The sequence below is a fragment of the Pogonomyrmex barbatus genome, unplaced genomic scaffold, assembly GCF_055798465.1.
Source record: "Pogonomyrmex barbatus isolate J1 unplaced genomic scaffold, ASM5579846v1 scaffold11, whole genome shotgun sequence".
Taxonomy (NCBI): domain Eukaryota; kingdom Metazoa; phylum Arthropoda; class Insecta; order Hymenoptera; family Formicidae; genus Pogonomyrmex; species Pogonomyrmex barbatus.
Window position 1 is genome coordinate 3,233,313 of NW_028297107.1, and position 24,119 is coordinate 3,257,431.

Here is a 24,119-nt window from a genome sequence, read left to right on the forward strand (position 1 = left end):
TGCAATACAGGATCGCAGATATCCTATGATAACCATTAATCAGATAACCATTAATCAGACAGATTCTTCAGGCTATTTGAAAAAAAATCCAAACACAGACTATAATCAAGTAAAAAATTGTTCATATATAATTATATATAAAATATGTATCCACATATACAAATATATAATTACACATGATTATATATAATTTTATATGAATATATATATATATATATATATATATATATATTCATATATAATTATAATAATTATGAAAAATTTTTTACTACAATAGTTTTTAAATTGAAAGAGTTTAATATCAATTAAAATGTTTAAAATTTGTGTGTTCAGACACCGTGCAATAGGGAAAGTATAAAAATCGTTATTTTTAATATAATTTTAATATAATATAATTGTATGCGTGTATCGCGAATTTTAATCGGTTTATAAATGATCAACTTTTTATACATTTCTTATTTAATTAATTAAATATTTAAGTTAATTATTCAAATTAATATTTTAATATTGAGATTTTCGTCTAAAAAATAATCTTAGGAATTTGTAAAGCTTATGTCGCAATATTAGAAATTGGTTTATGATCTCGGACGCAGAGAAATGACCAATTGCATTTGAATAATTCGGACAATTGGCCAATGTGATTGGTCAATTTTCTTTTCATTTGAGAATTTGGATCAATTTTTAGCATTGTGGACACAAGAATTAACGGTTGTCACGAAAAATTTAAGACACTCTTGATTGTAGAAATGTGATTACTATTATTATTATTATTACATTATTACATTATATTATACATTACTCCATTATTATTATTCTATAGTCAAAAGAGATATCCTATATATGTGTACCTGTTCTTCGCTGCCCGGCGCAGCCAACCGGTGGCGGCGTGCGTCTTTCGACAAAGCATTGCGCATGCGCCGACGGCACTCGAATCGTCGTGCGCGAGAGGCTGCTACACGAATATTTGAAAAGTGCGACTGTATCGCGTGCCGGAGGGTCGGTGTTCTCGCGCTCGCTCCGATCGTTCGGTGGTTTCTGGTGGTTTCTCGGTGTTTCTTCTCGTCGCGTCACATCGCAACATCGCGTCGCGTCGCGTCGCGCTGCATCGCATCGCATCGCGTCGCATCTCGTCTCTTCTCGCGAGTGTGGCATGCGAGGAAGCGCGCTGTTGGCAGTTTACCCGCGTCGCCCACGAACGACGGAGGATTATGCTCGATGAGCCGCTGTGACGCCCCGGCGGAACGACGATGCAACGAAGTGGTAAGTGAAGCGAGAAACGTCTTTTGTCCTTCCTCCGTCGCAGCCCTCCGCCCTTCCTCCCGCGCGGTCCCCCCCTTTCACCTGTCGGCGGCGCGAGACGATGCCGACCATTTTGGGAGCCACCAAATTTCGTCGTCGTCGTCGTCAATACGGCACGACTGGTCGATACCGACCTCGGACCGACCTAACCTACCAATTTAAACGCTTAATGGTCACTCCCCCCTACCCTGCCCCGCTACTGTCCTCGACAGCTCCGATTAATTAGATCTCGTCAACGCGCTTTGCTTTTTTCGTCCCACTTCCGCGTAACAGCTTTGACCGCGGTACGAATTAATTAAGAAGAACTGACCAATTTGAAGTTTACTAGTCTCCTATGTCATCAGTTTGTTTGTGTCTACCTCGTATTTCATTACAGAGGGCAGACTGAATTTATATTCTGTTGATGTTTATTGATGTAATTGATTTAATTGAACCAGGTTGTATATACTAGAGTTTGTACTTTCGGATATTGTCTCGTATATTTTTCTCGCGTCGTATAGCATGATTGTTTTTAACAGGTGTCTGACTTTTGGGGACCATCTTTATTCATTCGCGTATTACATATGGCTGTACATTACATATGTAATAATTATTCCTATTATTATCTGTCGCAAGCAAATTTCAATAATTTAACATAAAACATAAAAAAACATGCATCAATCGTTTCCTTGAATTAGCGTAATTTTTAATATAGATTTAGAAAGAGTTAGAATAATTTATTTATAATACGAAATAAAATAATAATAATTTTATAACAGTACGCTGCAACATTTTAAAAATGTAGCGCTCTGAAAAAATTGAAGCAACAAAAACTACAATCGAAGTTCAAGGACAGTAGTCATTTAATTACGTTTTAAGGGACAAAAATCATTTCTGTTTCATTTTTTCCATACAAAGATTTATATGCAAGCAAGAAGTTCTCATTTTCCAATATTATTTTAAGAGAAATTAAAAATCCTAAAAAAATTCAACGATAACTGCAAAGGCCAGAGATTTGAAGCAAACTGCGCACAACCTATATCGAAATTTGATTTTAAAGTAAAACTAGATTATTTTAAATACTTAGGTATTCCAACTTAGGTATTTCATTATCATGAAATCGATTTTTGTTGTCTGTTCCTAGTATATCGTCTGACCTCGCTTGTTCATGTTCGAAATAGTTATTCACGCTATTTGCGCACTACGTCATCCGATTAGTTTCCCATTAAGATAAGATTGTATAGTCATAGCCTGTTGGTCCTGCATAGATAAAGCGCCGCTATTTTCATGGCCGCTTGTTCTCAACTTATAGTAAGAGGTCAGACTAACAAAAGTTAGTCAGATTACAGTTCTACAGGAGAAAGGAGAGTAAGATAATAATTTTAAGATTGGCGATTTTTTCTTAATTTTTGTAAATGATGTAAAAAAAATTGATTCTTTCACAGAAATCCTCACTTATAATCTACAAAAATTATAAAATTTAAAAATAAATAAATTAGAATTTTTGGAAATTTATATTTTTTAAGAATTTCATCATTTTATATCCATATCAGATAAGATGACTTTTTAGAAACGGATAAGATAAAGTTAAATTCGATTTAAAATAAACGGACTTTCTTACGAACAAAAAGATTTCTTAAAATAAATTTCTTATATTATTTTAATATAACAGTATTTCAATGTAATAAAAAAAATACATAAAATGCTATTCATGATTTGAAAAGAAATTAAAGTTTATTAAGATATTTGTAAAACAATTACTTATATTAAGTATATAATTTAAAATAAAGTTAAATTAAACATAAAATAAAAATAATTTATGCATCATCTTGCTTATATTCATTCGTCTCACTTTTGTCATGATTAACATATTTATCGTCAAATACGAAAAAAGTTATATGTGCATTAAAAACAGATTTTTTTTACTTATTGTTATTCATTATATTATTATTCATTTATTTATTATATCATTTTATTTATTCATTTTTATGATTAGATTAAAATCAAACTACAGAAATTATATATTATTTTTGAAAATCTTTAATGATGTCAAATATTTATTCATACTTATAGCTCAATACTTATTAGCTTAAAAAAATTAGCTATTCGTTATCTTATCCACTTCGTCTTATCCACTTCTACTCCCCTTTTCTGTACTTGATATATTCGGCCTATTTAATAATACATACAAAATTTTAGTATTATCTAATTTGTAACATGTGCGTTAGTTGTTAGTTGTTACAGCTATTATAAGATAAATACGATTTAACAAATAAATTCCCGACAAAAATAAACGATATCGACAAAACTATAAAATTGAAATATTTACGAAGGTTTCTTGTGTCTCGAATGAAAGCTCGAAAATAGAACCGGGAGAAATTCCGCATGGTTAAAGAATCAATTCTCCTGATCGATTAACGGGGAAGAATGCGAGAGGAGAATAGTAAGAGAGCGATGGTGGAAGGAAGAAGAGCAATAGAGGCGAGGATAGAAGAGAGCACTTCTTCGTCGCACGTGAGAGAAACTCCGGGCGATCGCGAATCGCCCGAGTCGACATGCCTTTAGTGCCACTCGCGTATCCGACACGCGAGCACGCGATCGTCCGCATATCTCGTTCTTCCGCATTGCACCACGGAGATAATCGTGACTTCATCGTGCTGCACGTGGCACACGAGTTAATCGCATCTCCGAGAGATCTCAGCGAGATCCATCGTGGCCGGAATAATTCGCGCCACGATTATCCGCGAAAATCCGCATTTTTTTCCCGGTCGCGAGAAACCGCCTCGAGTCAACGATGAATTATCTCAGAGTAGTTTTGTAGGTTCTCTTTTTAGACTCGCGATTCTCCTTACCTTTCGAAATTTTCGACAAAGCGTTTAATATTTACATCGTCAAATGGCACCGCACTGCGGATATTCTCGTCGACACCTCCTCGAGTCGCTATTTTTTAAATTGACATTTCTAATTGGCATTGCGTTGACATTAATCGCGCTTGTGTGACATTTAAATTCGCACGAGAGACTCTCTGTATTCACTGATTATTAATCAGCCGGTTCGCGCGTATCTGATACTTGAAATCCAATCTCGAAAATCCATATCTTTCGGAAAATCTATTTTGATCGATGGCCCTCGATGCAGTCCGTATAGTCAGTCACGCGATTCGCCGCGAAAGAATTTGACGATATCGAGCGAATAATCAGGATGGAAGCTTCCACGATCGCTCTGCAAGACGCACGTAAGATCCAGTTCTATGCATAATCTCTTCCTTGTATCTTTTTTATTTTACCATTATAACTGTTTTGATAATTTTCCTATTTTTATATTATTCCAACGTTATAAATATTGCCGCCTGAAATGGGAAAAAATTCTTCGATTTGCTTCTCTAAAGAGGATTTATTTAATCTTTTAAAAAGAAAATATAAATCAATCCGTGTCTCTATTTTTATTATCAAATTCGAACTTTCGAAAGAGTTGGAGAAAAATTTTTCGAGGTTTATTTTTCTAAAGAGGATTTATTTAATTTTTGAAAAGGATAATATAAATCACAATACGTGACTCTATTTTTATTATCAACGTAGAGTTGTAATAATTATTCTGTTTCAACAATAATATAAATATAACTTAAGATATTAGTAATCAATCAGTTGCGTTTTAAATTTATTAATACTTTAAAAACATTTAATTAAAATGAATCGATAATATATGTATTTTATATGTATTTTAAGCAGTAGCGACAAATTTAAGACAATTTTAAGCAATAATAGCGACAAACAGTTACGATAAAAAAAAAAAAAAAAGAAAAAAATTCGTTAAATATACGCATGCAGAACATTCAGAATATAGATAATTCTAACATAACATTTCTCTTCCTTTCCCTCCTCGTGTCCCACGCGATCCTTGCGTCTTATCGTCCTTGTTCCTTATCGTCCTTATCGCGGCGCTTGCCTCCTCCTTCTCCTCCTCTTCCTCCTTCTCTATCCTCTGTCCCATCCACATTTCTGATCTGTTTCCGGTGCTGTACGGATGCTGGACGACCGCATGGGCGATTCCGATGATGACGACGATGACAACTGCGACGACGTCACCGGCGTCACGGTCACCTCGAACACCACGGCAGCGGTGAGTCTCTCTCTCTGATAAAGCTAGTCGCATTCCGATCGTCGGAACGTGGAAGTCGGCTTCGTGTTCGTAATTTTAATACCGCGCCGCCTGAGTTCAGCACGGCGATCGCCTGAGGGAATTGTCGGCGCGAGACACTTTTTCACGAAATTAGAATATTAATTTTGCAAGTATTGTATCGTCGGAAGCATTTGGTGTATACAGTTTAGATGTGTTACTCTAGTGTTTAATTAACTAATTGTTTAGAGAAAAGTTGTAAAAGGTATGTCAAAATTGAAAAATTATCTCCGCTTTTGTGATTTTCTGAAATTTCCACTCGGCGTTACGTAATATTTCTGTTTTTAAAACGTGTGAGAACAACATTAATTACAATTTGTTGCCAGACGTTTGCCAGACATTTAAATTCTCACTCCGCTCACTTTGCTTTCTGTTACGTCGTTTCTCTTCCACGTTACCACGCTATTATCTCTAAACCTGTATATTACCGACGTCCTTCTATGATTCTTGAAACTGGATAATGGACTGGCATAAATTATATTTAACAAACTTGAGCTCGCGCACGCCCAACTAAGTATTTTAACTGTAAATACAATTATTTGCACGACTGACTGCACTTGACATTATTTCGATAATTTTGCGCAGCGCAGAATGTTATTCTCAACTTATCTTTTTACTTAGAAAAAGAGCTCAGCGATGTGAAAAGTTTCAGGTTTTTGACTTCGGTAGTTTTTAATTATCGAAGCGAGTGCTATATTAAATATGAAAGAGGAATATAGGAGAATTGAAAATTTTGTTCACGCGATTCTGATTTCACCGATTTCCAAACCGCAGAACGACGTCGATCGTTCCGGTTTCAAACGAGCCATATCGACTTAAAGTCGTAAATAGATAAAAACCCTCCCGTTCTCCCGGATTTTTATCAGCCAATCCTGATTCGCTATCGGATTCTTCGGCAATTTAGAGCGATCGAACGGTGAGAGAATCGAGCTCGCTCTCGCGAGTGTTTGCGTTTCTGGGCTCGTTCCTGATAGCGTTCCTCGGTTGAACGATCGCGATTCCTCGTGTTACGTGTACACGGCGAATCGCTGTGCTACTCGCGCCGACAATCCGTGCTTGTGAAAGTGAGATCTCGCGGATCGAGTTGCAATTTGATCGGATAATAAACGTGCGTCGCGATGTCGACAACGGACACCCCGAAGGTGGCGTCGAGACGTCGCTTGAATCCGGCTGTTCTCGCCAGATACGATTGTCAGAAGAATCAGGAGTCTCAACAGGTAGCCGTGCATCATTCGCATCGTATAATAATCATAGTGATCATAATAATCATATAATGATCTCCATCCATATAATGATATCACTTCCATTTTCTCACGAACGTGGATCTTCTTCTAATTTATAGAATTATATATAGTTAGAAAGTGGGTTTAACTCAGAGATCTCTCAAGTCTCTCTTAATCTACATTGAAATGGGGATTGGTAGGTAAGTCTTGAAAGCCGTCGCGTAAATAAGTTTTCAGAATTGATCAATTCCGTGAAATAAAGAAATTAGAGATTATTGATGTAATAATGATAAGTTGGTAATATTAAAATTAAGAAAAATTTGCAAAAGAACTCAGTTTGGCTTATAAAGGATTTCAATAATGCTTAGAAACATTCAAAAAATATTTCAGTAATCCAGATAGAATTCTAAGTGTTACGATTAAAATGTATCGCTATTTTTTTATATTTATTGAAAAATTGTCTGTTATATGTAAAATTTAGCAGCAACCGCTAACAGTATATGCAAGAAAATTTAGATCTCATAATTAAAATCACACAATCACTTTTATGAGATGAGACTGGCTATTATTAGACTGGTCGCCACAGAGAGACGCTAATTTTAACAAATTGTGCAGATATCAATTTTGTCTATCATTTATATTGATTAAATACGAAACGTGCGATATCGTGGTAATTATTTATATATTTTAGTTAATTTTTCGTATTTAGATAATTTTTGATTGTAGGATCATTTTTTCATAAAGCTCGCGGAAAAAACGATTTTGCTGAAATATTTAAAAATTTAATTTAGATCATATTAAAATTATTATGTGAAATACTTAAACGGTGATTTAATATTGTAAAAACTTTTTATATTCTAGTAATCAATTTGAATATCCCATAAAATTATTTTTAATTTATGTTGTCAAACTTTCAGATATTTTTCTCTTTGTGCGATTTTATGCGTAACTCATGTGAATTTTTCCAATAGGAAATTATAAATATCCGTGCATCTTTATTATGACTATGGTAACAATTTAATATATGAATTAACGCGGCTGCATAACTCAAAGAGATTGAGAATGAAAGAATTATTCCGAGAAATCGGAGTTCGCAGCCGACTCCGAGTTGCAGGTCAAAACGATGCATTGTCGCGAACTGCATTCCGTTCGAGATCATTCTTTTATTCTCGTTTCGTTCTTCGGTATACGCACGCACGCACGCACGCACGCACGCACGCATGCGCAGTCTCGACAGTTCGGTGCTCTTATTAACTCGAATTCCAATTAAGGCCGCGAAACGAAGCGATCTTCGCTGTGCGTACTTCCTAGTGGACGCGCTCGAATAACAAGCGTCGTCGAGACGAAGACAATCGCGATCGCGAAAGAACGTTGACATCGTGAAATCGAGAGAGCGGCGCGTATGGCGTGCTCGAATCACTTAGAGCTGATCGTCGCTTTAAGATATTCGTTGTTGTGCGTTGTGTGATCATTCTGCACGATCCGTTGGATTCCTTCGGTCCGTTGCTCTGATATGATCGACTAGTTTGCATGGAAGAAACGGATTTGGCTGCAGTATCTAAAAGTTTGGCCAAAAACAGATTTGAAAATAATTTGCATGATATGCAGCGAAACCTCTTGATTTTCTAGAAATTAATTTGAGTGTTCGATGTAATTACTTTGATGATCCTATAACATTTTTCGGATTTGAATCTGATGAAATTTTTAGATATTTAATAAAAATTTAGATTCAATAAAATTGTTCTTTCCATGTATCTTTCTGCAGTTGCAATTATATTAATATTTATATCTCCTGACTGATATCCTATTTTTATGTTTGAGTTAAGTTTTATCTTTAAGTGTCTATTAAAAAATGGTACTTATAATAACGTTATCATTATCTTTAAATTTATTTTTCTGAGTCTTTATTGCTATAGTTTCCATATTAGTTATTTTTTTTTTTTAAGTATAAATTTATAGTGCTCTTTGAACATTTTAGAACTGAAAGAAAAATTATGAAATAAACCTGTTAAATTTATTTTTTATGAATAAATTAGTTGTAAAATTTAATACACAATAATTAATAGTATTTAAAATCTCATTAAATGTTAATACATAATTCTGCAATCTTTTGACTACAGTAATTGTATTGTACAATGTGCGTTAAATATCTCTAATTATACGATGTTGAATGCCTTGCGAAAACTGAATATTCAATTTAGAAAATTAAACGATTTATTTATTATGATAATCTTTAGTTGTCGGAAAGTAGGAGACTTATATCTCAACGGAATTAATTCTACAATACCAAATAGCTTTAAATCATTCATATAGTTGTATTTTTAGCTACGTTGCAAGTCCGTTAAAAAATAATGGTACGTGGTTGGCAACATAAGCAATTATCTTGAATTTATATACTTACAAATTAAAAAGAAACATTAAAAATAAGACTATTAGGCGCCTAAGATTCTACCGAATAATCTATCTATCATATATTCAATATTTTTAAGTTTTATATAATTTTCTCATCATAATTTAGCATAGTATTTTATTATTGTGCTATTTCTTTAATAAACCGCAGAAATCTATAATAAAATACTACAAAATTGAAAATTAATTATTCAGATGTCAAAGTCAGTGCTAGTTACACGTTACATAATTTTTTTCAAATATCAGAAATTGAATTATAAAAGGTTAACAAGTATCTGTCAGTAAGTTAAAATCAAAATGATCGAATAAAAACAACATTCAAAGAAAATAGGGACATCTTTATTTTTTTTTTATAGAACGTAGAGATATACTTTATTATTTTCCCGAAAGAAAAGGAAACAATTCCTGAAATAGCGTTTACACAAGAATCGAACGAAAGCAAAAGTGCTCTCTCTCTCTCTCTCTTTCTCTCTTTCTCTCTCTCGTTCAAAGCCCTTTTGAAGGGCCGAAGGTAGAAGAGTAGTTCGGCGCGGCGCTGTAGTATCGACGCTCGATACCATTCGGCTTCGCTCGTGTGCCATCGCAGATGGACGCGCTGATTGGTCCTCGCGACTAGCCGATGGCGCTCGCGTCGTCCCAACCGACGACTGCGATTGGCGCCTGTGCGAGGCTCCTCTTTCTCTCTCTCTCTTTCTCTCTCGCTTTCTCCTTCCTCCTTACCTCTTTCCCTCCCCCGCACCCGCGGCAGCTGCGTCAGGCGTGGTCGTCGCAGTTCATTCGAGTCGGGCGCGGCGGAAGTTTCGTGCGTCTGTCGCGGTTCATCTCGAGAACGCGGTATTGTGAACCGTGGCGGTTCGCGTAGTGGATAGGTATATACGCGTTCACGCGACGCATTTTCTCTCTTCTCTTTCTCTCCCTGTCTCTTTAGCTCTCGCGCGACGAACCGCGCGCAAGTGAGAGTGAAAACGCGGCCACGCTCGCCGACGGCGTGAATCATCGACGACGCCGGCTTTTCGAGTCTCGAGGGGCCCACGCAGTGCGACGCGTCCCCCTTTTCCTTCTCGCTCCCTCTCGCGCGCGCATACTCCGATCCCATTTGTTTCTCGGTCTTTCTTTGTGCATACATATCTCTATCTCTCTCATCACATTATATATATATATATATATATATATATATATATTTATTTATTTGTAGAGACAACCCTTGTATCTCGCGCGCGCACCACCTACGCAGTGATCATTGACAGTGCGAAGGGACGAGGTTAGTAAGCGTGCCGCCGTCTCACGCTTTCGGAGCGAGCGTACGCGTCCCGGAGTGTATGCATGTGCTAGACGGTGTTCTCGCCTGGGACGTACAGCTGCCAGTCCGATGCAACCCGACGTCGGCTCGGGACAAGGAGCCCCGTGAGTGCGAGACACTCGCTCTCCCGATCTACCACGATCGTCGGGAAGCTCTCTACCGTCGAGCTTCTCTTTGAGCAAGTCAGCGTGGCTCCGCGCGTTAACGAAATACCCTCTCCTTCTAGACAAGAACGGCGGAACCGGTACGATTTCGGCGAGTCGAAAGTGACCTCTATGTTTATCCGCGACAATGGAAACGCGACGATCGTCCCGAAGTGCTTTCCCCTCCTCCTCGCCCTTCTCCTCGCCATTATTTACACGCGTCGAGAATTGCATTCAACGAAACGGTACCGGTTTTAATCCCTCCTTCAGCAACTTCGCGTGCAAGACGAGGAGAGAAAAAGTCTGTTTATTTTTTTTGTTTGTCATTCACATTTATGTAGATTGGAGCTTCGACCGCACGATTCGGAGAAAAGAACTTTTAATAAAAGCCGCTTAGTCTGAAGCAACATTACGATCTTCGTTAACCGGAGAATTCGATCAGCGGCTTTAAGGACCGTCTGATCTTCGTCTCGCTCCTTTTACTGTCCCGATCGACCGCGCAGTTAGACGGAAACGGGGCGAGTCGCTTCTTTTTTCTTTTCTTTTCGCGGAACTCACGGTTTACGCGCGATTACTTTTGCTCCGATGCATTCCTGATATCGGAGTCATACGCGAGTCGGTACGTAGACAGCCAACGTGAGTCAACGTCGCGAGCGATCATGCGTAAACAACTCGTAACGTTGTGTGTATCAGGTGTCCACGAGTGAAACTCGTAATCCTCAATCTCCTCTGATATCGACTCAGGAGCGCTAGAATTTTATCCACAGAAAATGCATTCATTTTCACGAAAGCTAGATTCAGTCTGTCTTGTGTCTAGTGTCTTGAAAAAAAAAAACACATTCTTAGGGAATTTTTTTACTTTTGAAAATCAGGGAACGTGGAATTTTATTGCATTTCAGGAAATTTAATCTTTAAATTTTATTCTGTCAGAAAAAAATTTGTGATAATTTTACCTTTATAATGCAACTTATTGGAAATTCATCAATCAGTTAAAGTTAGTAATCACATATACATATCTGTGTACAACGCGTACGTTGACTTGTAACTCATGAATTTTTATAAAAGAAATTCATGTCTCTTTAGAATGATTAAGCTAAAGCTTAATGTCCAGTGGCTTTTCTTTGCAGTTATAAAATATATATAGTAAAAAAGTACACAAAAAACATAAACTTATGCATTTAAAAATTCTTTATCTGGATAATTTTATCTGGAATTTTGAATAAAAATGTTTCTTTTGACTAAAAATATTTTCTTTTGAATAAAAGTAAATTCTGAAATTCTCAGCGAATTGTTTTTATAACATTTGAATAAACATAATTAATCCAAAAAAATATTTTTCCAATTGCACAAATGCAATTTTCGAGCATCGTTATCTCGTTGTTTAATTAACTTTTCATTGGCAGTACATTCGTTTTGTATAACCAATTCCGTTTCGCATATAAATATCGGGACGTGCATCTACGATGTTCCGTCATCATTAATAAATATCCTAATTGATAGTGACACATAATTATAAATTTCTTTTAATTTACATTGAATATCGAATTTTCTGAAGTCAATAGGTTGCCATCCAATGTTTAAAACACTTCTATCTCTTTCTATCAATATAGATTGGTTTTCAGTCTCAGTTTAATTTACTCTTTTTCTCATTTCTAAAAATAAAAAGAAGAGCAAATTAAACGAAACTTAATATCGATTTACACGGGTAGAAATCGACATTAGACGCAAGAATGAACGTTGCGCTTCTGTTCGGATATTGAAAGAGAAAGAGAGATCGTCAGGTATTGATTTTACGGCCCTCACATTTACATCCGTTTTTCTTCTTTCTCGATCGATCCATAGAAATGCCGGTCCGTCCTTAAAGTAAGTCGAAAAATTCATGGCGAGAACACTGTCTTTCGTCGTCGTTGTCGTCACTGGTTATTCTCATGGTGTGTAAGACGAGCCCGGTGGCTCTCGTCATGGAGCACCATACTCCACAACGATAAACAAAACCACACCGTAGCGTATCGGCTTTCGACGTGTTTCATCGGCGCCTCAGTCGAGAGACTTCCTCTTTTTCCTTTCTCTTTTTTTTTCTTTTCTCCGCGGCGAGTTTGCCGGCACAAACTGTCGATCGCACACAGAAAAAAAAAAAATTAATCTTAAATCAAGACAAATGTTCTTATATATGAACAAGAATATTATAATCTTCATATAGAAGATTTTTAGTTTTGAATTGAACAAAAGTAATATTAATAGCATCAATAGAAATTTAATCAAATCAAGAATAAAATTTTCTAAAAAGAATTTTCTAAAAGATTCTAATTTTTGTCTATATATGAGAATATTTGTCTAGATTGAAGGCTAATTTTTTTTTCTCTGTGATACCGCACACATTTTTTAACGTCTATTTCAGTCGAATCTACGCGTAAATAAGTTTAAACGTAAAAGAGAGATGTTCGTTCGAACGCAGAAGCAAGTTCGGCCGCATCTTTTCGCTATCGGACAGACGGGGATAAATGCGGGGATATATCGCGTACGTGAAGCTTGTTTAATGAGTGAAATGATACTACCGAACGAGTTGCAAAGTTTCACGGAGTCAGACAGTCCCTCCGCTCCGAAATGAACGATCGATCTATATTTACGCACATTGCTGCGTTTTACACGTAGCTCATATCCTTATTGCCATATCCATGATTTTTTTTTTTTTTTTTACAATTGAGATCTCTATTTCATAAAACTGCAAACCAGTAATAGGATACTGGTAATAGGATACTGGCGATATCATAACTGATAATGTTAGAGATCTAGCGATCGATATTGTTTTTATCAATTTTATATGTGAAAATATGAAGTTACATTCTTGTACCGGTGCACTATTTAACTTTTTCCATTATTTTAAAAATAGCGGCAAAAATCGTGAAATACAAAAGTTTTAAAAACAATGATTCACTTGTATAGAATTAATCGTATTAAGTTATAAATTATAAATTTTTGTAATTGTATGGATTATTAAACGCAACAGAGAAATGTAATTGAAATTTTAAACATTAAGTTTTTAATATTTGTTAATGTCAATATTTCTATTTAAACAAATTTATTGACTTGATTCGAGAAGTTGCATGTGTTGATTTTTTTTCTGGCTTCATCAAAATGCAGTTTTATGAAATCGAGATTCAGCTTTTTTATTCAATTTTTATAATTTTTATCCTCAAAATATCGATCTCTGATAGTTTATTCTTTTATTATGTACATATATATTCTTCGTGTATTATGTACATATATATTCTTCATAAATCAACGACAATAAATAACAAAATTATATCACACATTTCAAAAAGCAAGAATGTCCCAATCGGTTTCAGAGATCACACACGTATTCATTTTAACCTTTCTGAAGTCGTTACTGCGGAAAATCTATTCCGGATCGTATTTCTTTTTCTCTCTCTCTCTCTCTCACACACACACACACACACACACACACACACACACACACACACCACGTACGCATCACATATGTATGCACACGTGACACTGGTGTGCCGAGCGGGAAGCGTAGTTAAATACACGTGAGACAAACGTGAGCGAACTCGTTGAGTACCTCTCGGTTTTCGGTTTAAGGGTTAAATCCCCTGTCGTGTTCCCGCGGCGATCTCCTGCGGGAGGAACGAGCGAGCGAACAAGAAGGCGAGAAAGAGAGAGAGAGAGCGAGAGAGGTCGTTCCACGTGGTGAGGGCATGTCGACGACGGAAAACCAGAACGGCACCGCGGGCGGCACCGCGCAGAGCAACGGCATCAAGACTCTATCATCGTCGACATCGTCGTCGTCGTCCACGGTGTCCTCGGGTGTCTCGCCGTCCTCCGGCGGCCGCGTCGGCCTATCCAACAACAGCAACTCGTCCTTCCTCTACAGCAGCAGCACGATGCTGAGCCGGGAGAAGGCGCGGCAGGTGCCGCCGCCGACTCTGCCCAAGTACACGTCGAGCTTCAACGCCGGCTCAAACGGCGGCGGCGGCGGCGGCGGCACGACCGAGCGTCTCAGCAGAGACCGCGAGGCCGGCGGCAGCTACAGGCTTGCCAGCATGGACAGACTCGCTTTGAGGCAGAGGATACTGGACGGGGAGAAGGCGAACGGCGAGCCAATCTCGGTAAGCGCGATCGCGTCGCTTCCGCGAGGTTGGCCCTCTTTTATAAAGGGTGCTTTCCATTCAGTGACACAAGTATCGTTCTATCTTTCTTGGCATTCAATGATTAACAAGAATAAAATGATAATTGTTTCGACTTGTGTCTCACCAACTGGAAAGCACACCCATAATTTGAAAAAAATGAGCAGAATGATACTGATTGCTCTCGATTTTTTTCGTCGATTGATGTGGTTAAAACAAACATATAAAAGGATGGTTAGGATTAACTTAATAATTTCATAATTTTAAAGAGACGTAATTTTAATTTTTTTTTTTAATTTTAGCGCTATTGATTGTTAAGGTTAAATTTTTTTGACGATAAACTGGTTGTAGTTTTCTCGATTGAATATGAAAACGAGCTTTCTGTGCAATGAATTGAACGTGGTTTTCTCGGAATTTTGCGTATTTTTTTACAACATGAAATATTTTTTTTAGGAAATTCAACATTTCTCTTTCCGTTGCGAGTTTTGACTGCCATCCTCTTCCTTTTTTTCTGGAGATTTTTGTCGATTATTTTTAATAACGCTAAAATTGAAAACAAAATAGTTAGGGTTTTTTTTGAAGTTACGAGATTGTGAAACCAGCTCTATTTTTATGAAGTTTCTATTTTTAATCACTCTAATCGACAGAATTTATTTAAAAATCGATTGGAACTTTTTTCGGGAGCAAACCCAAATCATCAAAACTCTGCTTTTTTCAAATTGTAAATAAGAAGAGTGTGTCTGCAAGGAAAATCTTTCTAAAATAGAAAATATATATAGAAATATCTCACAATTTAAACCAATTACAGTATATATCGTGCATACATGTGTAAACCGAGTGTATCTTTAATAAGAATAGAATATCAGCAATATTCGATAAGACAGGATCGTTGATGAAATCTCTATATAATCTCTCTTTTCATTTTTGGATCTATAAATTCAAGATTCAATTGCTTAAATTATCAATTACATACTGTTATTTTTTAACAGACCAGAAACGTAGCAACTCAAAATAAAAGCTAAATCTTTTCCTCTTTAATAAACTGATAATCAAATTATCAAAGATATTGATTATGAACCTCCTTCACTCCTAGAGTAAAGTATCTCAATTTAAAATAATTTAAATAAACAATTTAAACAATTAAAATAATATTAGAGATACAAGATACATAAAGAGATACAAGATACATTTGATCGAGCAAGTATTAATTCTTAACTCATAGGGAATCACATGATAAGTATATTAAATAAAAATGTTTCAAAATATTTTTAATACGTTGCAATTGATGAATTGGTAGAATTTTCGACATTTGCCAAAAGAAAATTGATTGATTGACAGAAATGTACGAATACAATTGGAATTGTTACTGTTAGAATAATCTTTAAAAAATATCTTTTAGAAGTCATTCTCGGAAGTTCAGATAAAGATATTCATTAAGAATCACGGAAGTTGTATTCTCGAAAATAATGCTTGTGAAATAGTTACTTACTGAATGTTATTCCAGTTTACGTGTCTACTAAAAATCTTTAGTACTGACTTTTATTGTAAAACTTTTCAAGAGAATACCATCGAAGAATTCCAACCGATTTTATGTCCATCGGAATTTCGTTGTCGAATTGTTGTCGAGTACAATTTTATCGTGATGTTTGTAAATAAATACAGTCAAATAAATACAGTCGCACGTGAAGTTAGAGCTGAAATCTTACAAATTATAATATTCTATAACATGATTGAACAAACAAAGATTTATTTTCTCAAAATATTTACCATGTAGATAACAAGACAAATTTCGATTTGAGAATCACTGTCGAGCAACACATGGAAAAGGAGGTAAGCCTCCCTCGCGATGCTTTTCGGAACGAGGGGTGGTTCAGGCTCAGGGGTGCTAAGTCGAGGGACTCACCCTTAGTCGAAAAATACACTGTATATTTCGTGAGTCATACAAAGAGGAGATACATTGCGTGTGCCTTTCGTATTTAAATCGCGAGAACGAGTTTCTCGTCGGTCTTATTGCATTCGTTTATCACACCGTCATTCATCGCGAGGCTAATAAAAAAGTTTCCAAGGACTACAGATTTTGATTGACTTACTGAAGCGAATCGACGTGTTTTCGAAACGTTATCTTGAAGTCTTGGAACATTAAGATTATCTCGGGCGTTTAATTTGAAACCTAATTACAAAGAGCTATACAACTAAATTAGTTTGTGCAGTTAGTATGTGCAATTAAGATTGAAGATCGGAAAGATACAATGTACGATAAACAGACTTTTAAGAACGCATTTGTGAGAATTATCAATCGCGAAAATGATTTCGGCTTGTAAAAAAATATACAGAAAAAATGGGCATATGCGGAACGAGGGGAAGTATGATGAGACGTGAGGGCATACAGGATGATAAGAGTATCGTTCAAGCGTCTCGACCCTGAAGAGGAGGGTCGATGAGCTCTCACGAGGTCTAATCGTTCTGACACATTTTTACGAATGAAGGAGCGGCGATATCCTCGAGCGATAAACTTTTCGAGAGAGAGAGAGAGAGAGAGAGAGAGAGAGAGAGAGAGAGAGAGAGAGAGAGAGAGAGAGAGAATATATATACGCTTACTTGTCGGGGAGGGAACAATCATGCCATTCAAGCCTCCCGATATCCGGTGAAGTTATAAATTTTTCCTGCCTGTCACAACACACAATCCAACTTTGTTCTCCGCGGCATAATGACGTTTCCTCGCGCGACGTCAAATACATTTCTACGTCGATATACGTTTCGTATTTCATGCTGAGATTTTTTTATGTGCGTACGAACCTTTAATCGAATTAAATAGTGTAATAATTATAGCATAATAATTATATAATATAATAATTTAATGTAATTTATGACATTGACAACTTGTATATATTCACAATTTTTCAAAGGGATCAAAAGAACCGAAATATTACAATATCTTTCCTCCACATAGGTTTTTGTCTTTTTTACATTAATATAATTTTTCATAATTTTTTTCATAATTTTACCTGGACTAATTATGATGACTTTTTAATTTTAAATTTAAATTAATTTAATTTTAAATTTAAATTTTAATTTTAAATATTAAAGATGGAGAGAAAAGGCCGTCTGAAAACGACGTCCGTTATTTACGAACGTTTCTCGTACACGATAACTTTTTCCCCGGACGAGAGCGCGCTAATTACGAAGCGGTGCAATTAAAAGTTAATACATCGCAATTAAGAAATAATTCATTTGCATTTACAAAATGATCTGGTCGTTATTATTCGTTGTACTTCGGAGTGTAACGCAGTAACGTCGTAGACATTGAATAAAAATAGCGGAATTGAATCGGCACTGCATCGACGGCATGTGGGCGGCAGAGTCGATAGTAGAAGAGATTCGCGTCGTGCGCCATCCCGCTCGAAAGGGCGCGCTAATTAAGGAGGCGCCTCTACCCTCACGTCCAGGTCGAGGACACGTGCGCGGTGTGCGAACGCGTTAACGATTGTCTTAAAGGCGAGCGCGCGAGCGAACGAGCGAACGAGCGCGCTATTGCGAGTCGCGTTGCGCAATCGGCATTGTTATATCGTTCGCCGAAGCAGCATTGTCGGAGCGCATTGTCCGACGTCGATTTGCGCTCGGAGCGAACTACTTTCAGCCCCGAGCGCATTCCACGCGGCTAACCCAATTCTCGTAAAAGCTGAACTCATCTGAATTTTTCGTTCCTAATTAGCGTTCCTGAGCTCGCGCGACAATTATATTCTTCATTTCCATTGTCGAAATGACGGAACCGTTATCTTGTTTTTTTTTTTTTTTTTTTTTTTCTTATCAATCCATGGTCATATTTCGATTACCTCGTGTTTCTTGAATTCTTACTTCTAATTATCATTAATTATCATAGTTTTTTTTTTGTAGCTAAACTAATATTATATACTTAACACTCATTGTACACCTAAAATGAAATAAATATATATTTGAAGTTTGACAAAGCAAGATAGAAAGTGCGGCTCAGTGTAGAAAAAAATTAGAAAAAAATAAACCTCGTATCTCTCACTTCTCTGTCACTTATTTCGTCATTTTTTTCAAGAATTATTTTAAAGAACGATTTTCTTTCCCTTTTTCGAATTTTTATTATAGTTCTCCTAAAACAATTTTTTCGGTACACAGATAATCGTGATTCGATAACATCGTCGACTGTCAATGGATATGTGCTCTCTCTCTCTCTCTCTCTCTCTCTCTCTCTCTGTCTCTTTCTCTCTCTTGTCCGTCAACAGCGTCGCATAATGGATCGAATCGCGACTCCGGTCGCGGTGGCCCAGATTTATGGCATCGAGCGTTTATTTTCGAACGGAACTGTGCGTTGAATTCTTCATGAACGCCGCCGCGTCACTTCGTTTACGGTAGAGAACGAGAGGAATAATAGACGGAGACGATAATCGACGCAAATGACGAACTCTTAGCGTAATGGAGCTTAAGTTGCCAATGAGGACGTAAATCCGTCTCTTCCGTTTCCGCGTTGTCGCACTCCTCTCTCTCTCTCTCTCTCTCTCTCGTATCTTGAGCTTGCCGAGCCAGAAGATTTTGTAGATGTTTTTGCGAGTAGACTTACATTAGATTTCTGACTCGTGCAATTTGCATGCCACTGTTTATTTGACGACCGTTTGCGATCATTTAGTGCCTTCCGAAATGGGCAATAAAACCGTAAATTTTTAACAAATGTCAATGCGAAGAAATAGTTTAGGGTTCTTTTCTTATTTCTTATTCTTTTTCACGAGGATTTGTTTACTTTCCTTAGAATAATTGAGAACTGAATTATTGAATTTTTGAAGAATTTAATTTAAATTTAATTTAATTTTAATTTTAATTTTAATAGAATTTCTTGAAGAAGAAAAGTGGTCTTAAAAATCTTTGTTCACGATGAACGAGAATCTGTTTACCTTTTTTGAAATAGTTACTGAAGAATTTAATTTAATTTTAATTAGAATTTTAAATAGAATTTCTTGAAAGATCTTGGGACAAATTTGTCCGATTTCGAAAAAAACGACTCTTCAAATGTCACGCGGTGTTTAAATAGAAAAAGATTGAAAGATTTATACATGTTAATGAGCATAAGGATGCGATCGATATCGGGAGTCGAAAGAAAGCAATAATTCTGCGGTTAATAAAGGGGTGTTTGAAAAAGCGGCTCCTCGCGATCGAATCGTCAGCTTGCCTCATTAATATTAAAACGAGCGGCGAGCTCGGCAGAAAGGAAGAGAGAGAGGAAATCGTTCGCTGGAATTTTATGAGTGCGTCTATTATGCAAGCGGACCTACATTTGCCTTACTCGAGTAATCTCTGTAACAGCAAAATTGATGAAAACACGTGCCAAAACGACGCATTATCCGAGAGGAGAATTATAAACGAGCGAAATTAGAAAAATTTCCCTCTCTTTTTATACAATAAAAATTTTAACGTGTTATCAAGTATATTATTTTTATTTTTGCATTTTTATTATTAAACACTATCGATCTGTAAATGTTTACGTGTTACTTTATAGGATTATTTATGTAATTTTTTTATGCGGATAAAAAAATGGTGAATTATAATATCGAGGCAACCTGATATGCGATGTAACTTAGCTTGACAATATGACAGCATCGATGTAGGCGTTAAATGTATGTGTTGTTATCATTTATCAGTCTCTTTCGAAGTACGCTCATGTGTTTGTGATTCTCATTTAACAATTAACGTGGCTTACGTGTTCCCGCACGTATAATATACAGTTACTTGCTATTAAAAGAACAGCTTTTAGACAATCTTCTCGTCGTAGAGAAACGCTCCTTCCACGTTTAACTCCAAACAACGATGAATTTAATAAAAAACGTAATTACATGGAATATTACAGGAGTGAGTGGTATTTAATAAGCGGCTTGCGAGAATCACGTCGTGAAGTACAAGGGGATCGCTTAAGGATATTAAATCTAAGCACGTATATTTATATCCGCTTATTGAACATTGTAACGGATGTGCTTATTAGACCCCCTAGTTGGAACTTTCATCAAAAGGAATTCGTTAATGAAAACCGTGCTCATTACCGTATCTGCCTTCCTTTCTCACGGCGCTTTACGCGAAAGAATCTCTCGATTCAGACGCCGCACGCCGACGGTGCCCCCGTCTCTCCCGTCCTTCTTGCCCCTCTCGCCCCTCCGTCGAAAACGGAGCGAGCACGTGCCGAACGGCGCGAACATAACGCGGTCGTTAAGGTGAAAGTTCATTCGTCGGCGGACGATCATCGAGAGCGGCGCGGCAATCCAGCCGGCGGCGGAGACTCGAAAGGAGATGAAAGGAGCCAGCGAATATTCCTTCTTCCTCTACACGAGAGGATTATACGGATCGCTCGCATTCGAGAAGAGCTCGTCGGTACAAAAGCATCGCCCCCGTGACTCGCGCGCTCGCGATGCATTTTCCACGGAATCGATTTAATCGAGTCACCACGACGACGATGACTCGCCACCCGGTGGCGGTGGTGAACCTCGCCGAGAGTATTGACCTACGGCAGGGGTTCCCAAGCCTGGGAAACCAAAGTTGGGTCACGGTAGGACAAGGAGGGGAGGGAGAGACGTTCTCTGGGTCGCGCGAGTTCAGAGATAATACGAGGCCGAAGATAATGACGATCGAAATTAATGTAGCGGTGGCCGGGGAAAAGGGAGAGTGTATGTTCTGTGCGAGATTGCGTTTTCACGCGGAATGTGTTTGGGGCGTTCGTTCTGCTCGGAGAAATCTGAGATTTCTTCAGTGGAATCGGTAGGCTGCCTCCCAGTAAGATTTTTAACAGTCTTTTGAATCCGCCACGCTCGCTTCTGCGACTCTCTCGATATTGGTTTATCAAGATGTTCATTTTACTTTATATTTTTATCACGTCGCACGTGCAGATGCACATAATTACTCTCTTCAATCGCGTTAACGTATAACTTTTAAGTAAGAAGATAAACGTTTCACTTACGCGTTTCAGGGAATCGATCAAGATCGTAGCTCGTTAAGGCAACTTCGTTAGAGGCAAAGTTCTTTTTCCCGCGAGTTCTCCGCGTCTTTTGCCGAGAAATATCTCTGAGTGTATCCGACGCGAAATCGGGTCATCGTTATTTTTTTCCTTCCTTTCTTTTTTCCCCCCTCTCCAAAAGATATAGCCATTTTCTCCGAAAGACTTGTAACAGTCGCGAGCTTTATATTCCCGGAATGACGCTGCATCGCGCGCGCTGGACCGGTTTCTGTTGTTGCACACGAATCGTACGGTTCCCAGAGTCACTTTGTGTACGCGAGAGAGGTAGCACCAAGCGAGAAAAAAAAAACAAATCGCCGTACCCCCCCGCAGGGGAGTCCCGGCGCACTATATCATTGTTTCTCGACGGCGAAAAACAATAACTACGAGCGACGTGTATATAAAATGATTCTCTCGGAGTTGTCGAGTCCGGCCTGCGCGCGAATCGACGGTTGTGCAAAAGTGCAAAAAGTAACCGACATTTAATTAACATTACATTATTAATGACATTGAGCATTTTGAAAAAGAAAGGAAGTAAAGTCATTTTTTAATTTTTATAAAAACTCGCGAAGGACATTGAATTTTTCTCCGAGTCTTTCTTCTTTTCTTTAGACGCGCCTGAAGATAATTGATATTGCTTCTACATTCGTTATCAATTGATAATCAGAATACTCACATTTTTATCGTTTTATTTTGACATATCGTACGAACAAATTATCAAAAAAGACCCGGGAATATCGCCCGCTTTAATAAAGTATTCGACGGATATCTCACTGACGGTTGGAGATTTATCCGGTTGCAACAAAGCTGCAGCGCTTTAAACTACGGCACTCCGCTGCACTCCATTTGCCGCCTCCCCCCTCTTTCCCCCTCGTCTCCCCGCTTGCCGTTCCTCGTGCACGCGTGAAGTGCTTTTAAAGCGCAATCGTTCGTACGTTGACTCGGCGGAATGAGATAAGCGAAGAGAATCTTCGCGCCTCGAGAGAGCGAGGATCTTGTCTCGTGTTGATCAGGATTACGTATCTCATGTGCGACGACAATCCTGCCAATTCAATTCGAGTTTCTTAAACATACGCGAGACTTCATCCGGCAGATAAGATACCGTCCCAACATCTCGCGGAAAATCACGTTTATTTTTGTCGCCCTTCGTTCCGAGGGGAGATGATCGTATCAGCTCTACGATTTAGACGAAACACGCGCGGTTTGGCTTATTTTACGGCAGTATCCATGTGGACAAATGAGAGCAGATCTCGAACGGGAGATAAAGTTGTAAAGTTGCGTCCCGGAGTTTACACTCGAAGCGCTAGAATCATTTCATCCTTGTTCCTTGTCCAAATGTCCAAAGCGAGGACAAATGATGCCGAGAGTAAATCGGAAACGCAGCCTGAATTTGTCGAGTTAGCGGCGATTCGATAAAAATTCAGATAAACAGCGATCGACAGCGATCGGGCGGTTGAACTGGTGATTCAGGTTCGTTAGAACCGATTGACGGCGGCGGGGTCTTTTCTTCGTTCTTGACCTTACGCACGCCGTGTTTACGAGTCGTCGCACTTGTGTGCACACAGAGACAAATCTGATTCATTTGTATTCCGCGATCAGCACCCAAGTGTAACGGAACGCGTGGCGTACCCGCGGTTTCCCCGTAACGTTCCCTTATATGTCTCGAAACGATGGCTACTTAGGCCTCATGCGGCCAGTCGCCTTTTCTAATCGCACGAGGCGATCTATGAATACTTTATCAGCTCAGCTCAATGGAGATTTAATTCGGAGATATTCGTTGAATTAAAGAGCTTCCGTTTCTTTCATAAAAAAAAAAAAAAATCTCGATTCTCTTCTGTCGTAATTGGCGCCCAATTTTGTTTCTTTTTTATATCAAGAGTGATAATTCTAAATAACTACGAAAAATTTTAAGAGATGAGTCTTTGTCGAAAATTAAGAGCGAGCTTTCATATATAATCTTGAATTCCTCCCTGGAGGAGTTACAAAATAGAAGGTAAAAAATTAAATTTTTATTTATTTTTTTTCAAATTTTGAACAAATTAATAACAAATTAAATTAAATTTGGTTGATATTTTTCACCGATAAAAGGGATTATTAATATTTTTAAAATCCTATTTGGTATTTATAAGGGAATGAAACTAGCAGCCCTTATTCAATTTTTTATTAGAACTTTTTAACCGATCGAAATATGATCATCTTGTGTTAGAAGCTTAATTTCTTTAGAAATTTCTTTCTTTAGAAAAATTCTTTATTTCAAATAAAGAAAATACGTTATCATGAACAACATAGTGCTACATATTATGTTAAAATATGCTAATTTATTTCTTTATTTGCATGTTCAAATTAACATGTAGCTAACATGTAACATATGTAAATTTCAAGTTCAAACGTTGTAAACTCGTTTCAAGAACATAATCCATTTTTTAATTTCGCGTTTTTAAA

At 37.5% G+C, this 24,119-nt stretch overlaps 1 protein-coding gene across 7 annotated transcripts in view; it reads left to right on the top strand.

The window, feature by feature from the left end:
• The first annotated feature begins 5,708 nt into the window (after nucleotides 1-5,708).
• pnut (septin 7-like protein pnut) overlaps nucleotides 5,709-24,119 on the top strand; it is a 34,490-nt gene continuing 16,079 nt past the window's right edge. For 4 of the 7 annotated variants that reach the window (XM_089071107.1, XM_089071108.1, XM_089071103.1 and 1 more), the window contains exons 1-2: nucleotides 9,807-9,955; nucleotides 14,133-14,659. In XM_089071107.1, coding sequence (XP_088927233.1) covers nucleotides 14,249-14,659 — 411 coding nt within the window. In that variant the 5' untranslated portion in view covers nucleotides 9,807-9,955; nucleotides 14,133-14,248. The other 3 variants (XM_089071104.1, XM_089071105.1, XM_011631617.3) reach the window with 3 other exon arrangements.